The 18,123-nt window shown below is 48.6% G+C and overlaps 1 protein-coding gene across 3 annotated transcripts in view; it reads right to left on the bottom strand.

The window, feature by feature from the left end:
* MYOCD (myocardin) overlaps window positions 1-18,123 on the bottom strand; it is a 90,243-nt gene that overhangs the window by 19,448 nt on the left and 52,672 nt on the right. For all 3 annotated transcript variants that reach the window (XM_032617846.1, XM_032617848.1, XM_032617849.1), the window contains 3 exons: window positions 8,420-8,592; window positions 5,359-5,484; window positions 275-519 (listed from right to left, as the gene is read on the bottom strand). In XM_032617846.1, the coding sequence (XP_032473737.1) occupies window positions 275-519; window positions 5,359-5,484; window positions 8,420-8,592 (544 nt within the window). The remainder of the gene's footprint in view (window positions 1-274; window positions 520-5,358; window positions 5,485-8,419; window positions 8,593-18,123) is intronic.

The raw sequence follows: 18,123 nt of genomic DNA on the forward strand, positions 1-18,123 counted from the left end.
AGATGGCTCCTCCCCTCTGTTCTGCCATTACTCTAGCGCTAATAGTTTCCCCGAAGGGGCCTCTTATAAGCACTGATGTACCTGCTTCCTCCCAGCCTTCCGTCCCTGAAAAAGTGGGCGTGGTTTCTGAACCGTCAAACTCTAAACACACCGGACCAGGATGCGGTGCAGCGCAGGACGCGCTGGGTCCCCAGGGGCTGGCCCGGGGGCCTCAGCCAGAGAAGTCACCAGCAGCGTGTGCCCCCAGGCGCCAGCCTGGGCTTGCCTGACTTACTTGAGCTGAGCTTGGTGGAGCCCGGGGTAGCTGAAGCAGTGCTGCTGCTGCTGACTGAGGATCTGCAGCTGCAAGAAGAGCTGCTGCTGCTGGAGCAGCCGGGCGTAGGCGGAATCCATGGGCGGAGGGGACTTCTCGGCCTTCTGGTCCGGGGGGATGTACTGGTGATATTTGAGCTTCTTCACCTTTGGCTTGGGGTCCTTGGGCTTTTTGTGGCGGTTCTTACTGTCGCTCAAGGACTTGGACTGCAAAGCGGATGGACAAACGGCATGTGCTTTAGGTGATGGATGGGAATGGCTTGGCATCATGAATATATCTCTAGGACGTTTCATGGGATGGATGTTCCTGAACCCCTGACACACAATACAGCAAAGGCAGGATGCACAAAGAGATCCTGGACGTTAAGGTACCTAACGGACAAATCCACTGCAAATGCATCGCAAAGGAAGGACACCCCTGAGGCGGGGAGTCTTGAGTCTTAGAAGTGGCTCCAGGAGAATTTCCTTCCCGGAGGAGAGGGAGAGGTACACTTGTGTTTCACGAGTACACCTTCTTAACCTAAAACCACCTGACGGCCTAACGAAGGAGATATTCTGCTCTTGGCATGGATTCAGAAGAAAGCTCTTTCATCTGTATGCATGTAATCACCTTTAGTGAAGCCCTTAGTACGCTGACTTAGTAATGACATAAACTCAGATGAAGTTCAGCTTGCCTCTGAAAATCCAGAATGTGGATCTTTGTTACCTCAAACGTAAGATCAATTCCCCTTCCCATAAAACACTGATATAAGATCAGGAAATGACATCCTCTGAACTGAAGATTCTTTATTGACTACGGGACGGGTTAGTCACCCACTGGGACCTTTCCAGAAGTTACCCATCATGGAGCATGATTTGGACCCTTGAAAAAAGTTAAGGACACAGGCTCGGAAGTGAAGACACATTTTTGAACATGGTACAATCATCCAACTTCATGACATCTCAATTACCTCACTTGCAAGTTGGGAAAAACATTCTCTACTTTCGATCTCAGTAATCAATGGAAGAATGGTGAAACATACTGTTGAAATAATAAGATTTCAAAGGACAGTGTGATTATATTTATAACCCACTCCTAAAATCCAAAGGCCTCCATAGATTGGAAAGCAATAGATCCATACTGGAATCGGTTAAAAAACATACATTTCCAAACCCTGACTTTATTACGGGAGATTGAAAGGAACATAGATATGGTGATGGTAGAGCCTTTTGAGGATCTGGGGACAAGTGGGAGGGAAGGTGTGGTACCAGCAGTGTCCAGAAGAGGGGGCTCCTGAATAGCTGGCGGGCATGTTGTGACTGGGCAGCTTCCCCGTTTTAACCGCAAAAGTTTTCTCTGACTCAGCGCATCCCTCCACCGAAGCCTTTTTTGTGTTTTCTCAGGAAGGCTTCTTCTTGGAGACCAATGAACAGTGAACTCAAGTATTCCCGTGGGCTAGGGGCTCTCCTCCCTGCTCATTCATCGGTTAGCGCTCCAGGTAATGAATCGGTCTTCTGCACTTGGGAGAGTTTCTGCAGGGCTCCTACAGTCAGCTCTGGCCTGCTTTGCTCTGGTGCAGCCTCCGCTCCCACTCCTAGAACTTGCTTGTCTGGGGGAGCCGCAGCCCTGGGTCTAGCAATTAAGTCAGGGGCTAAGGCATTTTCTCTATCTGTCGCCTTAACATAGGGACTCTGAACATTTTAGAAGGTACGAAAATCGGACCATTTTCTCTGGATAGTGAGGGGCAAAGGCCGCTGAACCCATGGAACTCTGAATCCCTGGAACTGTACAGTCTCATATTTTTGACACCAGAGGATACTAAGGCTGTGGGTTTGCTTTTGTTTTCTTTCTAGAACTGCATGGCTGATAGAAGGGGAGCACAGTCATCTTTCTAAAGCAGACCTGGATCCCAAATCCAGTGGTTTAAGACTTGGGCATGAATGTATAAAGCAAGTTAGTGTAAGGCAAGAGGGAGCGGTGGGGCCTGCAGCTAGAGAGGGGCACGACTTCCTAAAGGCCTTCTGCCTCGAATTTGCACACATACCGCACCGGGCAGGCAGCACGCCCCCCCAAGCCACCTGCACTCAGTTTGTCCATCCCGCACGGCACACTGAAGTCCAAACTCCAGCCTGCAAAGGAGACCATCACCAAGCTGCCTAAACATACTCCTCTCCAATGGCTTACCCCTCCTGACTCTTCTCCTTGTCATTTCCTGCCATCTGTGACTCCCTCCTCTGCTTGCTGTCTGACGTCGGCTCATCCTTCGAGGCTGGCTCAAACCCTGGCTCACCTGGGAAGCCTTTCCTAACCCACAGTGAGGTCTCTCCTCTGCATGTCTCATATGACACTTGAGGCTGCCCCGTAACGGTCACACTGCCGCAGACCCCGCTGAGGGGGGAGGGAGACGGACATCTAGCCCCAGGTCTGCTTCCGAGGCTACCGGCCCTGATGGGGGGCTGTGGCCACCTGGGGAAGGGGACTCTCCTTCTGTATTGCGGTAAAATACAAGGAACATAGAAATCCCCAGTCACCATTTTCAATTCAGTGGCATTTAGCACATTTACGATGTGGTGCGACCATCACTGCTACCCAGTTACAGAACATTTTCATCACCTCGAAAAGTGACTCCATCCCCGTTAAGCAGTCACTCCCCATCCCCCGCTTCCCTTGGAAACCACGAACGTGCTTACTGTCTCCATGGATGTGCCCATTCTGAACACTGCATAAAAATGGAATCAGACACTGTGTGGTGCTTTGTGTCTGGCTTCTTTCACGCAGCATGTTTTTCAAGGTTCACTCATGTTGTAGCAAGAATCAGTGCTTCATTCCCTTTTCTGGCTGAATAATCTTCCATTGCATGGATATGCCCTGTTTATCCATTCTTCACTTGATGGACACTTAGGTTAGTTCCAACTTTTGACTATTGGGAATAGAGCTGCAATGAATATTCCCGCACACAATTTTGTTGGAACACCTGTTTTCAGTTCTTTTGGGTGTGTATCTAGCAGTGGAATTTGCTGGGTTACGTGGTCATTCCGTGTTTAATTTACTGAGGAACCGCCAAACTGCATTCCACGCAGACGTGCCATTTTACATCTCCATCAGCAGTGCACGAGGGTGCCGATTTCTCTACACCCTCAACAACACTTATTATTTTCCATTTTAAAAATTTTAGCCATTCTTGTTAGTGTGAAGTGGTATTCTGTCGTGGTTTGGAGTTGCATTTCCCTGACAACGAATGACATGGAACCCCCTTCTTGTGTGCTTGTTGGGCAATTTGTTTATCTTTGGAGAAACGTCTATTCAAGTCCTTTGGGGCACATTTTTCTTACTTGCTCAAAGCCCCATATGGACTAGTGGTGGCTGTGATATCAGACTAGATTGTAGCCTTCTTGAGGGCAGGAATCATGGGGTTTTTTTGGCGGGGGGGGGGTTTGTTTTTTTTGCAGTATGCGGGCCTCTCACTGCTGTGGCCTCTCCCGTTGCGGAGCACAGGCTCCGGACGCGCAGGCTCAGCGGCCGTGGCTCACGGGCCCAGCCGCTCTGCGGCATGTGGGATCTTCCCGGACCGGGGCACGAACCCGTGTCCCCTGCATCAGCAGGCGGACTCCCAACCACTGCGCCACCAGGGAAGCCCAGGAATCATGTTTTATTCAACCCGATATGCACTACTTGGAGCCTGCAATCTTAGCACCGTTCTCTTACAGAAGATTTTACAGTTTTCAAAGAGTATTCTTGTGCATGCTCTCAATGGCCTTATGTGAAGCTTACGCAGTCGACAGGGCAGAGATGTTTTCCCCTAGCTGGGCTGCTTCCTTCTTTGAGAAGCCCTCTAGTCACCTCCTAGCTTAGAGATGATGAATATTCGTCAGCTGAGAACCCACAGGCACTGACCTGTCAGAAGAGCTGTTGGCTTTCACGTAAGTCCTGCTGGACCAGCTGGTTATCAACCCTGCTCCTTGTTGAAACTGACTGTCCTTCCTCAGGGCGACTATTACACTCCCTCAGTACCAAGAGGCTGAAGGCTTTGCTCATCTGCATTAGGCAGAAGTTAAATACTTCGGTAGAAATACCGATGCAATTTCTCTCGGCACGCAACGTTAGAAATCACTGAGTCATCCCCTCCACCCTCCACCTGCAGGGAACAAAATTCATCAATGCCACTTATTTTCAACGCTGTCCGGCTGAGTGGACTGTAGGCTGGGTTTAAGCCACTGCAGTCTGGGGAGCTTTCCTGGGAATCGGAAATACCCGCCATCCATTTATAAGATGAAAACCACTCCCGTGTACGTGCAGTGGAGGGGGCAGTGGGTGGGCACCGTTACTTTAGCATTGATTCTAACTCGATTTACAACCTTTTCAAAAAATGTGTCTTAAGAATCATCTCTGCAACAAGCGGTGGCTTTAGAGCTGAGAGAACACGCCCCCCAATCAATCCGAGGTTATCTGGGATAAAACGAAGAAAGTCAAATGACTACCAGGCAGTTAACTGAGGAGAAAGTACTCTGTGAACCATTAGCTATAATCCTGAGAAACTTAAACCAAAACTATGCGATCGTGCTTGTAGTTATGTGTCTCTTGTGAGGGTAACCCTCTGCTTTGTCTTTATTTCCATAGGGAGACCGGCTTGAATGATATAGGGTTTGCTGTAGGCAAGCCCTTCAGGTTTGCTTCCCTTGCATAAAATGCAGCTGCCCTACACCTGTTTTACGCCACATACAAAGCCTGTGTGCGCTGCAGTCAGTTGTGTCTATCTCTAGGCTGAGCTGACGAAGCCTTTTAAGTCAGGAATAGGCTGGCTGAGCTGTGATCCCAAAGGAGGGCAAACATTGCCCAGCGGGGGTCTTCGTCTGCAGGGGAGACCCCTGCTGGGCAAGAGCATCTTGGTCCATACACACTGATGGCCCAGGTCTCAACTCCTGTCTTGCGATGCTCCCAGTGGATCGAACACGTCCGTGGGTCCGTGTGACTCTCCTCCTGTTGACAGACCTAACTCGGCACTCCCTGCCCCGAGCTGGCCCCGTGAGGCGAGTGCTCAGATGGGCGTGGAGGCCGGCCCACCTTACCTTGACAGCAGCGTGTACAGGGACGGGGTTGCCCGGGGGGCCGAGCCCCTGCTTCCCCGGGTCTGACTGGTTGCCGGGCTGGGGGGCCGAGTCACTCCTTTCATTTTCTGAGCCAGAAATAAGATCCTAAAAATGCAAAGTTCAGTATTAGGATGCAGGAGTAAAGACTGTGTGACGTGGAAATGTTGCGGTAGAGCCTCCCACTCCCACCCCCGAGGTCTGCTGTGTTCATCCTAGCTTCTTATCTCAGGAACATCAGATTCTGTCCTCCAGCGGGAGGAGTCGTGTATGTAATTTGTCATCCAGTTGAGGACACTTTTAAGAGAGAAAGCAGGCATGATTAATAATTATTCCAGCAGACAGGTATAGGACTGGCCTGTTCTAGGCAAACTGGGACATCTGGTCACCCTGGGTGAGGGTTCCACCTACCTGCGGCTAGGTCTACCTGTTGGAATTGACAGTGGGATTGAAAAAGAGAGGAAGTGGGAGAAGTGGGTGTAGGAGCTTTGGGGGAAAGCAGGACAACAAAAAAGTTAGATGAAACAGGGGTTAGCAGATGGAGGGAAAGTGTGTAGGTATGTGTATGTGTGTGTACGCATCTGGGTCTCTGTATTTGTGTGCATGTGTGTCTGTGTGTCTGTGTGTATGCCTGTGTGATGTATGTGTGCATATATATATGTATATGTATCCCTTTGCACGTGTGTCTGTGTGTATATGTAAGTGTGTGTGTGTATGTGTGTAGTATCAGGAAAACCTTTACGAGAGGCACGTTCCCGTATGCAGAGGACTCTGAAATGGACCAAGTGCCCTCTCTCTTTCCCCTACAATCCTAGGCCATGACTTTGAAAAAGGGGCAGGGGCTGCTCCACGATCTCCCAGAGCGGCTCAGCCCTTCCCTGAGCCCCAGCACCTATCAAAGGTCTGTAGCATCCCTTTCTCTCAGAGCCTGTGCCCTCATCTGTCACATGCGGTTGCCGGATGAATTGACATAAGATGATTTTTGCATTTTGCCTGGCATTGTTCAGTGTTTGTTCCCTTTTTGCCCCGCTCCGAGGGTTAAAAAGAAAAGAATGCGTCTTCTCCCCAAAGCATCTTTAAATCAGAAGCTGAGGAATTTACTGTCAGAGTAATAAGATACAAATGGTCTGATGTACTGTTTGATGTTATCAAAGAAGTTGGGCTGCAGGGACCAGCTGCGGGATGCAGGGGACGGAAAAATGCTTTGATTATAAACTCTTACACAATAAACGTACGGCTCTTTTGGCTCTGCTTTCTCTGTCTCCCGCCTCCCTCCTGTTCCACATTTCCTCCTGGGCAGCCCTGGCTTTGTTCTGACGGAGTGAAGAAGGGCCTGACAACGACCCGGTAACAGCACAGTTTCAGGAAACAGGGTCGTGGTAAATAATTCCTGAAACTGTCCCTGATTCCTGCATGCTTTACAGTGTAAAAAGGTTTTCAAATACACTATCTAATACGGTTTACAAAGTACAAACATCCAGCTATACAGTAAGTCCTGGGGGTGTAATGTACAGCATGGTGACCATAGTTAGCAATACTGTAGTGTCTCTCTGAAAGTTGCTGAGAGTAGATCTTACAAGACTCTCATCACAAGAAAGAAAATTTGTAACCATGTGTGGAGACGGATGTGAACTAGACTTACCCTGGTGATCATTTCACAATACATACAATGATATATTGTATCTATCGTACATATTGTGAAATACATGTGTATTTAATGGTACACGTGTATATGTACCATAGATACAATATCAAGCAATTATTTTGTACACCTGATATTGTATACATTGTATACATTGTGTATTTCGCGATATATACAATATCAAACAATTATGTTGTACACCTGAAACTAATATAATGGTATCCGTCAATTATACCTCAATTTAAAAAATTAGAAGTACATACAGATATAAAATATCCATATATAATAAAAATGAGATATCTCTATATAATTAAAATATATAAAATAATATCTGTTAATAAAATATACATCGTATATATAAAATATCTGATTTCAAGTCATCGAATAATTCCTGTGAGGCCAAGAGGAGTAAACGCTTCCTGAAGGGTAGGGGCTGAGGTCGGAGGGTTCTCTCCAGAGCCAGGATGTGGTGGAAGATTCACAGCTCGTTGTCCCACGAGTGCAACCCCTCCGCCTCCTGTGTGGGCCTCACACTCATCTCCTCTGGGGGCTCTGGGAATACCATCCTGCCAGGCCAAGGAAAGGTCCCAGCAAGCCTGGGTGTGGCTTATAGAGGGGGAGCTCCAGGTGTTAGTGGGGGCCCTGCATGCTCCTGGGGCCACACAGCTACTCAGCCTCACTTCCTTCTCTGTAACGTCTAATAGAAAACGCTTGCAAGGTGCCTAGCACTGGCCCTGGTATACAGTGGGCCCTTAATAATGGCAGTAGATGTTGTTAGTTATCATTATACTGCTCCTTATAAATGTGCTTTTAACAGTACGTGCAATATCCATTTCTCACATCTCGACAGTCTGTGGATTTGTCCAGAAAAAGGGGAATGCTATGTTTGGGCTGGGGCTGGAAGTGGTCCTTGCTCCAGGGGTTCGGTAGGTAGACGCCTGCTAAGGGTAGAACTGGCTCGGGGCTCCAGCTTTGTAGCCAATCAGCGCCTTCTGCTTCCTGCTCCCCAGGGTCCTACGGTGGTAACTCAGTGCCTGGAAAGACCGTGGGCTTTGAAACCAGTCCTGCTGAGGCCCTTTCTCTCCAGGAGACTGTTGGTTGGTCATCTCATCTCGGGGAGCCTCATTTCTACCTTGTCTCTAAAAGTGGAGATAAAAGAGATCTACTTGACAGAGTAGATACTGAAAACATAAGTCAAAAGGGCATATTTCTGGGGATTCTCTTTCGGTGCTATCTGGAAGCTTCTGCCCTTACACACAGACCCCTGGACCGAATAGGGTGAGAAGCGTCATCAAGATGACGTGCCATGAAGAGACATCTCTGGGGTCTCTAAGCAAAACCACCTCAGCACTGCTGACTTCAAGACTGAAGAGGCGACAGGCTGAGATGTGGTTTGTTTACCTGGGTTTTCCCCCGAGGACCCGCCAAAGGGGTCTCTGTAGCTTTCATGTCTGGGGGCGATCCGGCTGAGCCCTGGAGGTCTTCACCTCGAGTCTGATCTGGAGAAAGCCCATCGCTGCTGTCCTCCTCAAAGGCAAAGGCATCCGCTGATTTGGAGAAACTCACCTGGTTACCTGAGGGAGTGAAAGCCAAGAAGAACTGGGTCAGTGGCAGTGCTTCAGTGTGCCATCCCTTTTAGGAGCAGTTACCTACCTCCTTAGATGTTTCCAGTTCAAGGTAGGGGTGGAGCTATATTTAAAATGACTTGCTTTCCCCTCTATTTACTCCATACAGGGGATCTCGTGTTTATAAAAGTGACACGTTTGACAGGGACGAATCAGTGACATATTAAAGGTCTATCATCTTTATTAAACTTCATTTTCAGATCGATCCATTCCTGCACATTCTGTATGTGAGCCCCCATCTTTCTGAAGCTAAATCGGGGAAGATGAAGGAAAGAACAGGGGCCATCGGGTGCAGGAGGAGAAGGTCCCTGTCTCCCCGGGGCTTTACGACGAGAGGTGAAACTGAAATGACAGGGGGCCATCTGCATCGTGTTCAAACATAAAGCGGGGCAACCGGCACAAAATGTTTCGCAAACTTTGCTATTAAGGAGAAGCCAGGGAGCTCCTAAGTTTAAATTCCTAAGTGTCAGAAGAGCTAATGTCACCAGAATGTCCCAAAGCCCCACTCAACGAACGCATACCTGTTTATAAAAGCCATAACCGTGTCTCAGAAACTGGAGCGCGATCTTTATTTATTTTTATTATTTGGATTTTGTTGTTATTCCTCTCATCTTTGTCTCTATTTTGGAAATCCCCAGCGAATCACACGTGCTCAGATTCTTCCCCAGCAGCCTGCGTGGTCTTGGGAGGGAAACCCAGACACTGGCTTGGGGAGTGGGGTTACCAGACCAGGTGGGACTATCGTGACATCCTTATATGTCCCTTATGTGTGTGTGTGTGTTTTTTTTATCATTTTGATCATTTATAGTACTGTGATTTTATTTATTTATTTATTCATTTATTTTTGGCTGCGTTGGGTCTTCGCTGCTGCACGCGGGCTTTCTCTAGTTGCGGCGAGCGGAGGCTACTCTTTGTCGCGGTGTGCAGGCTTCTCACTGCAGTGGCTTCTTTTGTTGCAGAGCACAGGCTCTAGGCACGCGGGCTTCAGTAGTTGTGGCACACGGGCTCAGTAGTTGTGGTTCGTGGGCTCCAGAGTGCAGGCTCAGTAGTTGTGGCGCACGGGTTTAGCTGCTCCGTGGCATGTGGGATCTTCCCGGACCAGGGCTCGAACCTGTGTCCCCTGCATTGGCAGGTGGATTCTTAACCACTGTGCCTCCAGAGAAGTCCCTCCCTTATGTTTTTTAATTGCCAAATCTCCTCTGGCTTATTATCCAAATGCACAGTACAAAATGTTTTGAGGCTACACAGCTCTTATGACCCTCTTGCAGGCACAGCTCTTCGAAAGGAATTTATGTATTATCAGCAAGGTTTCCAGCCCGGTATCCTGCAGTTACACTGACAAGAACTTTTGACTCAGGCTTGGGGCAGATAAGAGAGAGGCGCTCTCACTGTGGAGATTGGAGAGGCAGCAAGGAGCTGGCAGTAATGGAATGAATGTGGTTTGGGGCTTGTCATCACCACCACTGCTGGCATCTGTCATGGACCCTCACTCAGACACGCAAGTGTCAAATCAGGAGAGAGGCCGGACAAGGACAGGGCAGGTGGGAACTCCAGTCACTGGCCCGCTGGGCAGCCTGCTAACCTGGAAAGGCTTGGGGACCAGCGTTGCTGCTCTTTGGTTTCAAGGATTCTTTATAAAAGTCATTATTACTTTTCTGTGATTATAGAAGTAATGTTTACTTATAAAAATTCATACCATATGAAATGTACATAACAAGGTACATAACAATCCCACTTCCGTTAATGATTTGCTCCCTCTTCTAGACTTAATTCTATCCATACAGCAAGACACGCACGTATTGAAAAAGCATTTCAAACAGACAGGACTGAGTGAAAGATACTGTACTGAAACTTGCTTTTTTCACCCTACAGTGTATCTTGGAGATCTTTACATGTGAACGCATAGAGATCTTCCGCAATATTTTGGTAACAGCTACACAATATTTCATTGTATGAATGGGAACTTTTGTTTTCCAACTTTTATTTCCCAAGGGGCCCTTATCTTTAACTATAAAAATTTTGAAATAATAGAAAGGTACAGAGAATAATATAAAACATGTGAATCACCTGAAATAAATATATGTCAGTATTTTCCTATATTTGCATCAGAAACCTATTCGTTTTCTAACAGAAAGGGCTTTCATCGGGTATTTGACAAATGTCAACTTTTTCTTTGCAATCAGGAGTCACTCTTCTCTCCCATCTGGTCTCTCCCACCTCCCTCCCTCTCTATTTTAAGGTCCAGAGCTAGCTCACATCCTTCCCTTCTTTACTTACAGCAACCCCCCCCCCCCCCCCACACACTGGGGCTCTGCAAAGAAGCCTCGCTCTGTCATTTGCACACAATGTGAAGGATTTTATATACCATTTTCCCTTTCTCCAGGGGATCATGTGCCTGCGATCTTCCCAGGAAGGTCCTTCCAGGAGCCTCCGTGAATACGCTTCCATTGTAAACTCAACCTGTCTATTTCTTTACTTTAGAAACCACGTTTTCATTGAAATTTCAAGTCCCACTTCTAGTTGTGGAATTAAAGGCTTTGTCCCTGTTGAAGAGATGATATGTATTATTCAGGGCCAGGTGGGCATGGGATTTGGTGCGGGGGGAGTGGGTGTTAAGCCCTCCCCACCTCAGAAGCCACAGCATTTCATTGGGATTTACTTGGCGTAGACTTGGCAAGACCAACTCAGAGAGCCCTGCGTGTGACCCTACCAGCCCCTGGGGGCAGCCAGCCTGCCCTGCCCAACAGGACCCGCCATGGGAGAGCTGTAGCATCTTACACTCCCTCCCCACTTCCTTCAGCCTGAACGGTAGGGATCTTCTCTGTGTGACCTGACACTTCGTGTGACAAAGAAGATGCCCCCGCCCCCTGCCACCTCCACCAGCATCAAGGATCGTGTCCCAAACGTGTGCAAATGAGAGGGAATTAACCAAACTGCAAAGTCCTCCAAGCGTTCTAACATGCGTGGAAATATTACAAGAAGGGCGGGGATGGGAGAAAGAGAGAAAATTTCTCTCTTAATCCCCCAACTATCCCCCTTCAATAGTTTCAAGGGGAAAGATAACAAATGATAAAAACAGTGGTTTGCATCAGCAGCTCCCTTAGCAGTGGCGGCAGTAACAGAAACAATCAACTTGTGTTAGGCCTTAGAACGGTCCAGGAAGTCAGAGGAAGGACCACACTCTCTCATCTCTGTTTTGCAGACGAGGACATTGCAAGATCCAGGTCCCCCGGTTCTTTAGAGACCGAGCTAAGACACAGGCCCAGCCTTTGTACGCTCAGAGCCTCCAGCAGAGGGGGAGGCAAAATCAATTTCCCTCCCGGGAGGTCAACAGATATATGTTGTTTAGGGAACATCGCAAGACCCACTGGGTTGGTGGCAGTGGGGAGGGGTAGCATAGAAATCGGCCAACGTCCATTTCTTTTTCGGCACACACGTACTAAGGACAGCTCCATCCTCCACAACATCTTTCACTCGAGTTTTTGAGATCTGAAGGACTGAACGTGACATCTTGACTGTGAGAAGAGAGAAGGCAGACGATCACTTCGACCTCATTGCCACTGTCTCAGAAAAGGGACTGGGAGGATTGTGAAGCCCTGTTGTTGTGGCCATAAATCAGCGTGTCCTTTTCACTTTGGCACCTGCCTGGAATGATGTGGAAACGTCTAGAAGTAGAGTGTTCGGAATAAAGGAGTTGGTAACCAGTCCCATTTCCCCCAGAATTGGATGGAACATTCCTCAACTATTTTGTTCACTTCCAGCCTTCCCACTCAGAGAGGAGTAGAGAGAAGCAAAAGTATAATCAGATACAGTATGGTGAAGATATGGAAACCACGAGAAGGATGCTATCCGTCTATCTGCACGGGACATAACCGGAGAACCTGTCAAGGACTAGACTGCCTGGTGAGTGCTGCTGGTGGCTAGCAGACAAAGGGGATGGAGATGTGGGTCGCCCAGGCAGACTCACTCCCAGACGAGGTGGGATGGAGCTGAGCCTGAAATGACGGTGGACAGGATGACAGAAAAGGGGAGGGCACCTGGCAAGAGTTGCGGGGCGCAGAAGGGAAGTTACAGGGTGGTGATGAGCGGAGTTGGTGTGGGAAGGATGAAGAAGTAACTCTCCCAGTCACCGGAGTGGATTACTTTAGGATCCAGTTCCTGGAGACACACAGCTTCGAGGAGTCTGCTTTACAAGTGACATCAATCATTTAAAGAGGTTCCTCTGCTTAAGTCAAGGAAGAAGCCATGAGTACGTGCAACTGTATACACGAAGAAGCCGTGAGTACGTGCAACTGTATACACGAAGAAGCCGTGAGTACATGAAACCCCATACATGAAGAAGCCATGAATACATGCAACCACGTACAGGGTAGTTGTTCACACCTGAATGAACAAACACAGCGTGAAGAACAAGGCCCCTAAAATGACTCCCATCTAGTTTCTAAAAGCATGTTGTACCAGGTCAGAATAAGCCGACAGACACACTGAGGACCACTCAGAGGCTGTCCACACTCAGAGAGCCGACCACGGGGGGCCCTGCCAGTCCCCCAGCACCACAAAGGGCTTGGATCTCTGACTGCGAGGCCAGAAGGTGAGCGACAGAGCAGATAGATGAGCCCACACTAGGCTCAGCCCCTGCTGATGAGAACAGGGACGGCAGGAGGCCCCCGAGAGCGTGGCAGTGGCTTCCTTTGGCGCTGAGGTACGTGGTGTTCGGTGTGGTCAGTGTGGGCCAGACAGGTTGGTTTGTTTCTTGGTTCTACCCCTTCGGTGGTGGAGTGACTGTTGATGAATTACTCAACTTCTTAGAGCCTCAATTTCCCCATCTATCAAATGGGCAACGTCATCATAGTCACCTCTCGGGGTTTTGAGGATTAAAATAACGCCTGTAAAAGCACTGCGCTTTACATGTTTTATATGTTATCCACATGGTCCCTGATGCACACGTGTCGTCATTTCTCGCTGCCGTTGTTGTTATTATTGTTTTTGGTAGCAGTGTCTGCTTGTCTCAAGTTCACCACGATCAAAAATAAAACAAAGCGGGGCTTCCCTGGTGGCGCAGTGGTTGAAAGTCCGCCTGCCGACGCAGGGGACACGGGTGCGTGCCGCGGAGCGGCTGGGCCCGTGAGCCATGGCCGCTGAGCCTGCGCGTCCGGAGCCTGTGCTCCGCAACGGGAGAGGCCACGGCAGTGAGAGGCCCGCGTATCACAAAAAAAATAAAAAATAAAAAAATAAATAAAACAAAGACCACCCAAGAGGCAGTTTATCCTGTGGTCAGCTTTGCAAAGGTCAGCCCAACTCCGGAGCCAGAAACACTGAGAGGTTCCTCCCGGGAAAGCAAAGACAGACCTTCCCCAGAGCAGGAGGAGTGCCCCAGGAAAGGCTGCGCGCTCCCCCCTCTCCTGCCTGGTTCAAGGCGGGCTCGGTGGAGAGGGACGAAGGTCACCTTATCTGGCTGCTTCAGGAACAAGCAAAGTCTGTCGGCTCCGTGCTGTGACCCTGGGCCCCTGCTCCAATCCCCCACGGCGGGCGCGGGGCTCACTGGCCGCTGCGGGAGAGTAGGGCGCTGGCTGTTGTCCCTGGAGACACGTCAGGCGCTGTGATGACAAGGACCTGCTTCTGGAAGCCCTGACTCACCCCCAGGCTATGCCCACGGGGCTGTCTCTGGGCACCGGCCCCTTGGGGATCTCGGCCTGGAGACTCTGGCGCTTTCCCCCCTCTTTCTTGGAAGTGATTGGATGAATGAGTCAGTTGGACTTTCATCTGCATAAACATTTAAAATTCCAAGATGAAAATGCGATCGCTAGAGTCCTGGTTACCTTTCCGCCGGGACCCACACCAGGGGCTGGAAAGCATGGGGTGGGAATGTGAGAACAAACTTCGCTCGCTTATCTGTTTGCAAGCCTGAGCGGTGCTCGCATGACAGCTACTTTAATTCATGGTCAGACTTCCTAATGTCCTCCTGGAAGAGACTGAAGCCAAATTCACTTCCTAAGGGAGGAGGTGGTCAGGTGACAGTAGCTATAGTTTAAGAGTGGCTCTTGCCTAAAGAGATTTCAGTACACTGAAGATACCATAGTCCGGAGGAGATGGATTATGTTGTCCAACAAAGACCGAACCTACTGCCCTTGCAGGGGATCAGATGCCTTTAGGATGGAAAGAGATGAAAGTGGAATTTTGGAGGGACAAGCATTCTTTTTCCTCAGATCCCAGGCACTTTAGAAATTGGCTTTAAGTCTCTAGATAGACCCTGATGCTAGGAACACACGAGTTGTGAAAAACAATTCAGCTGCATAAACACTTGTCCTGTAACAGCTTTCGAGGCTAATTCTCCAGGAACAAATTCTTAGGTGGGCAAAGATACATTAGCACTGTCTCAGAGCACCCTAACTTTCCTCCCTGTCACCGACCCCCTCAAAGCTACTGGCTTTCTACTTCTCTTTTCCCACCCCCTTTCCAGAACCTTCCTCAGAAAAGTATTTATCACGTGTGCCTCCGTGTGTTTCTTTGCCCCAAGGATTATTCACGCTTTGGAAATAATTTCTCATTATGGAATGACAGATTTTGTCCACGAGAAAGTTATGCCAAAGCAAACAACGCTACCATCTGCCTTAGGGCCATGGTTATTGTCTATTTGTCTTAAAAATGCATGATCGGAGAGTGGTCCGACTTCCAGAGTCTCTGAAGAATGACGGGATACTTAGTAAACAAGAATTTTTGTTCTGTTTAGTTATAAAGTCTGAGCCTTGGGCTTGCAGGTGAGCGAAGACTAGCGTAGGATCCTTTAGAAAAATGTACACGACGCTTGTAAATGGATGATTTCTGGGCCGTGCCTGGCGGACAGAAACGTTGCTTTCCTGTGTCGAAGGGTTACGGTGATAAAAAGAACTGCTTTATCTTGGATTATGGCGCTGTATACTCTGAATCACAGGTTCAATTAAAAAAAAAAAAAAAAAGAGCTGAAAAGCAGACTCAGGCATTCAGGTGGGAAGCCTGGCTCAGTTCAAGAAAAAGAGGACACTTCAGGGGGAGGAGCTTGTTCACTAGAGCAGGATGCCGGGACCCTTCCACTGTTTGAAGAGTTGGGAAAGCCAGCTGCGGTTCTCTTTTACCCAAGCAGAAGCCAGCTTCTGCTGGTACCTAAGGGATGCTCCTGGCAAGTTAAGAAGACACCCGGATGACCAGAGAGAGGATGAACAAGCTCGGAGTAGGGCTCTCAAAACTGAGGGATGCTAAGTGACAACGACCACGTGTAAGCAGAACAAAGCCAGGCTCAACTCCAGTGTACAGTTTCCGTTCTCGTAAATCATCACTCTCACATAATGTTATACTTGTTGTATTTGCAGTTCTGGCCTGAGAGAGAGTAGCTGTTAGAGGTTTTCTAAGAAGGAGAAACAGGGAAACAGGTGTATGTTCTGAGATGTAGCCACGAGGCGCCCCAAGCCTCCTTTTGTGTCAGTAAAATCACAAGGCCCCCTCTTCATCCACATTGCGTCACTCTGGTCACACAAGCCTATGTTTCCTCCCCAGGGAATCTGTAAAATTCTACCTGACTCAGAAAATAAACTTGCAGGCTGGAAGACGGATGGCTAGCTGGCACCACAGAAAGGAGAGGAAAGTTTTGGGGGAAACGATTTGCTACAGTCATTCAGCTGATGCAAGAGGTGGGACATCTGGGAAGGAGAAGAAAAATCCCAGAGTAGGGGCTGGTTCCCTGTCTTACAGTATCCTTCCCTCCCTGCACTGAGAGAGGTTCTGGATTATTGTATGTTTGGGATGGAGAAGGTCTTGAATAAAACCGGGAGGGAGGGAGACAATGAGTGTCTCGCTCAGGGCTTGGCAGAAACACAGACGCACAGCTGCAGAGGGAGCTGGAAAATGTAAACACATCTGGAAAGGCACGTGCACAGAGGAGGAAAAATACACAGATGCCAGGAGAAGGATACACAGACAACCACAGCCCTGAGTCACCACTTCACCGAGGGTGGATGACGTGACCCCAAGCAGTGACAGATAGGTGAGGGGTCGGTATCATCACCACCACTGGAAGGGCTACTCAGAGCGCTGTCTCTACAACTGGTCACTGAGCAACTCCCTCTGCCTCTATGACACTTCATAGGATGCCACGGCCTTGCCCATAGGAATTCACGCACATTGAAAGATTACCGCTAGAGAGCCTGAGGCACGGACGTTCCCTGGATGAGGTCAACCTATATCCTCCACCTCTTTCGCTAGCTATGCCTTCTCTTTATTCTTCACAGATCCCTGCCTCTGTCTTTCATATTCCTACATGAGAGCCCCCTAGCCCTCTTTGCTTCTTATACATCCTTCATACCCCCAGCTCCCCCTTCACACCCCGTCTACTGGGCACTCCTGACTCTCTGTACCCTGCGCAGCTTCTATTTTTACAGCATCTATCACCTTTTATTAGGATGTATAATTATTTATGGGTTTTGTGTGTCGTCTGTGTCTCCTGCACTATAATATAAGCTCTGTTAGAGCAGAAATTTTTGTACGTTTGTCTAGTGTCTGACACATAGAAGATGCTCCATAAATATTAAATGAAGAACTAAATAAATGAAAGGGCAATCTTATCGAGTCCATCTGTTTAAATTACCGTACACACTAAAGTCTCCCAAGTCTACAGCTCTAGACCAATACTTTCTTCTGAAGGGTAGTTGGATGGAATCTACTGCTTACTGAATCCCTGCCCTTGGAGTTCCTGCAGACCTATCGGCTGCAACAGTTGAAACGGAAATTCATCATCTCTCCCCAGATCTGCTCCTCCACTCTTGGTACATGGCTGCCACTTACTCAGCTGACCAAGAGGGAAACCTCACTGTCATCTCTGACTCTTCCTTTTGCTCTCATCGACATATTCTACCGGTCATCTAATGATGCAACGTCAGTTACCTCTCAGATGCTCTTTTTTTTGTACCCACAGCACGACTCTTGTTCAGACTCTTAACTAAAAGCTGTTCAACAGATTTTACGTTCCCCCTTCCGAAGTGCAGAGATATTGCTGTGAAATCGCTGTTCAGCCAGGGAACACCACCCCTGCCCGCCGTGTGTACTGTTTTCACAGTGGGATGTGAGTGGAAGCGATGTGTACATCCCCAGGTTGAGCCTTTTTAAGCATGTGGGTGGACCTTTTCATTCTTTCTTTCCTCTTCACCGGCTAGATCCAGAAGATGATGAGACTGTAGGGCACAGGTTGGCAAAATTAGGGCCTGTGAGCCTGCCGTCTGTTTTTGTAAATAAAGTTTTATTGGAACACAGCCATGGCCACTTGTTTACATATTGCTTATGGCTCCTTTCCCACTACAGCAGCTGAGATGAGTAGCTGTGACAGCTTAGAGACCTCAGCTTATTCTTTAAGAAAAAGTTTGCCACCCTGGCTCTGGCGGATGGTGGAGCAGCAAGACCAAAGGAGCTTGAGTGCCTGAAGGGTTTGCTGTCGAGGAAAACCCTCTCTGGACT

Source organism: Phocoena sinus, chromosome 20, assembly GCF_008692025.1.
Source record: "Phocoena sinus isolate mPhoSin1 chromosome 20, mPhoSin1.pri, whole genome shotgun sequence".
NCBI classification, from domain to species: domain Eukaryota; kingdom Metazoa; phylum Chordata; class Mammalia; order Artiodactyla; family Phocoenidae; genus Phocoena; species Phocoena sinus.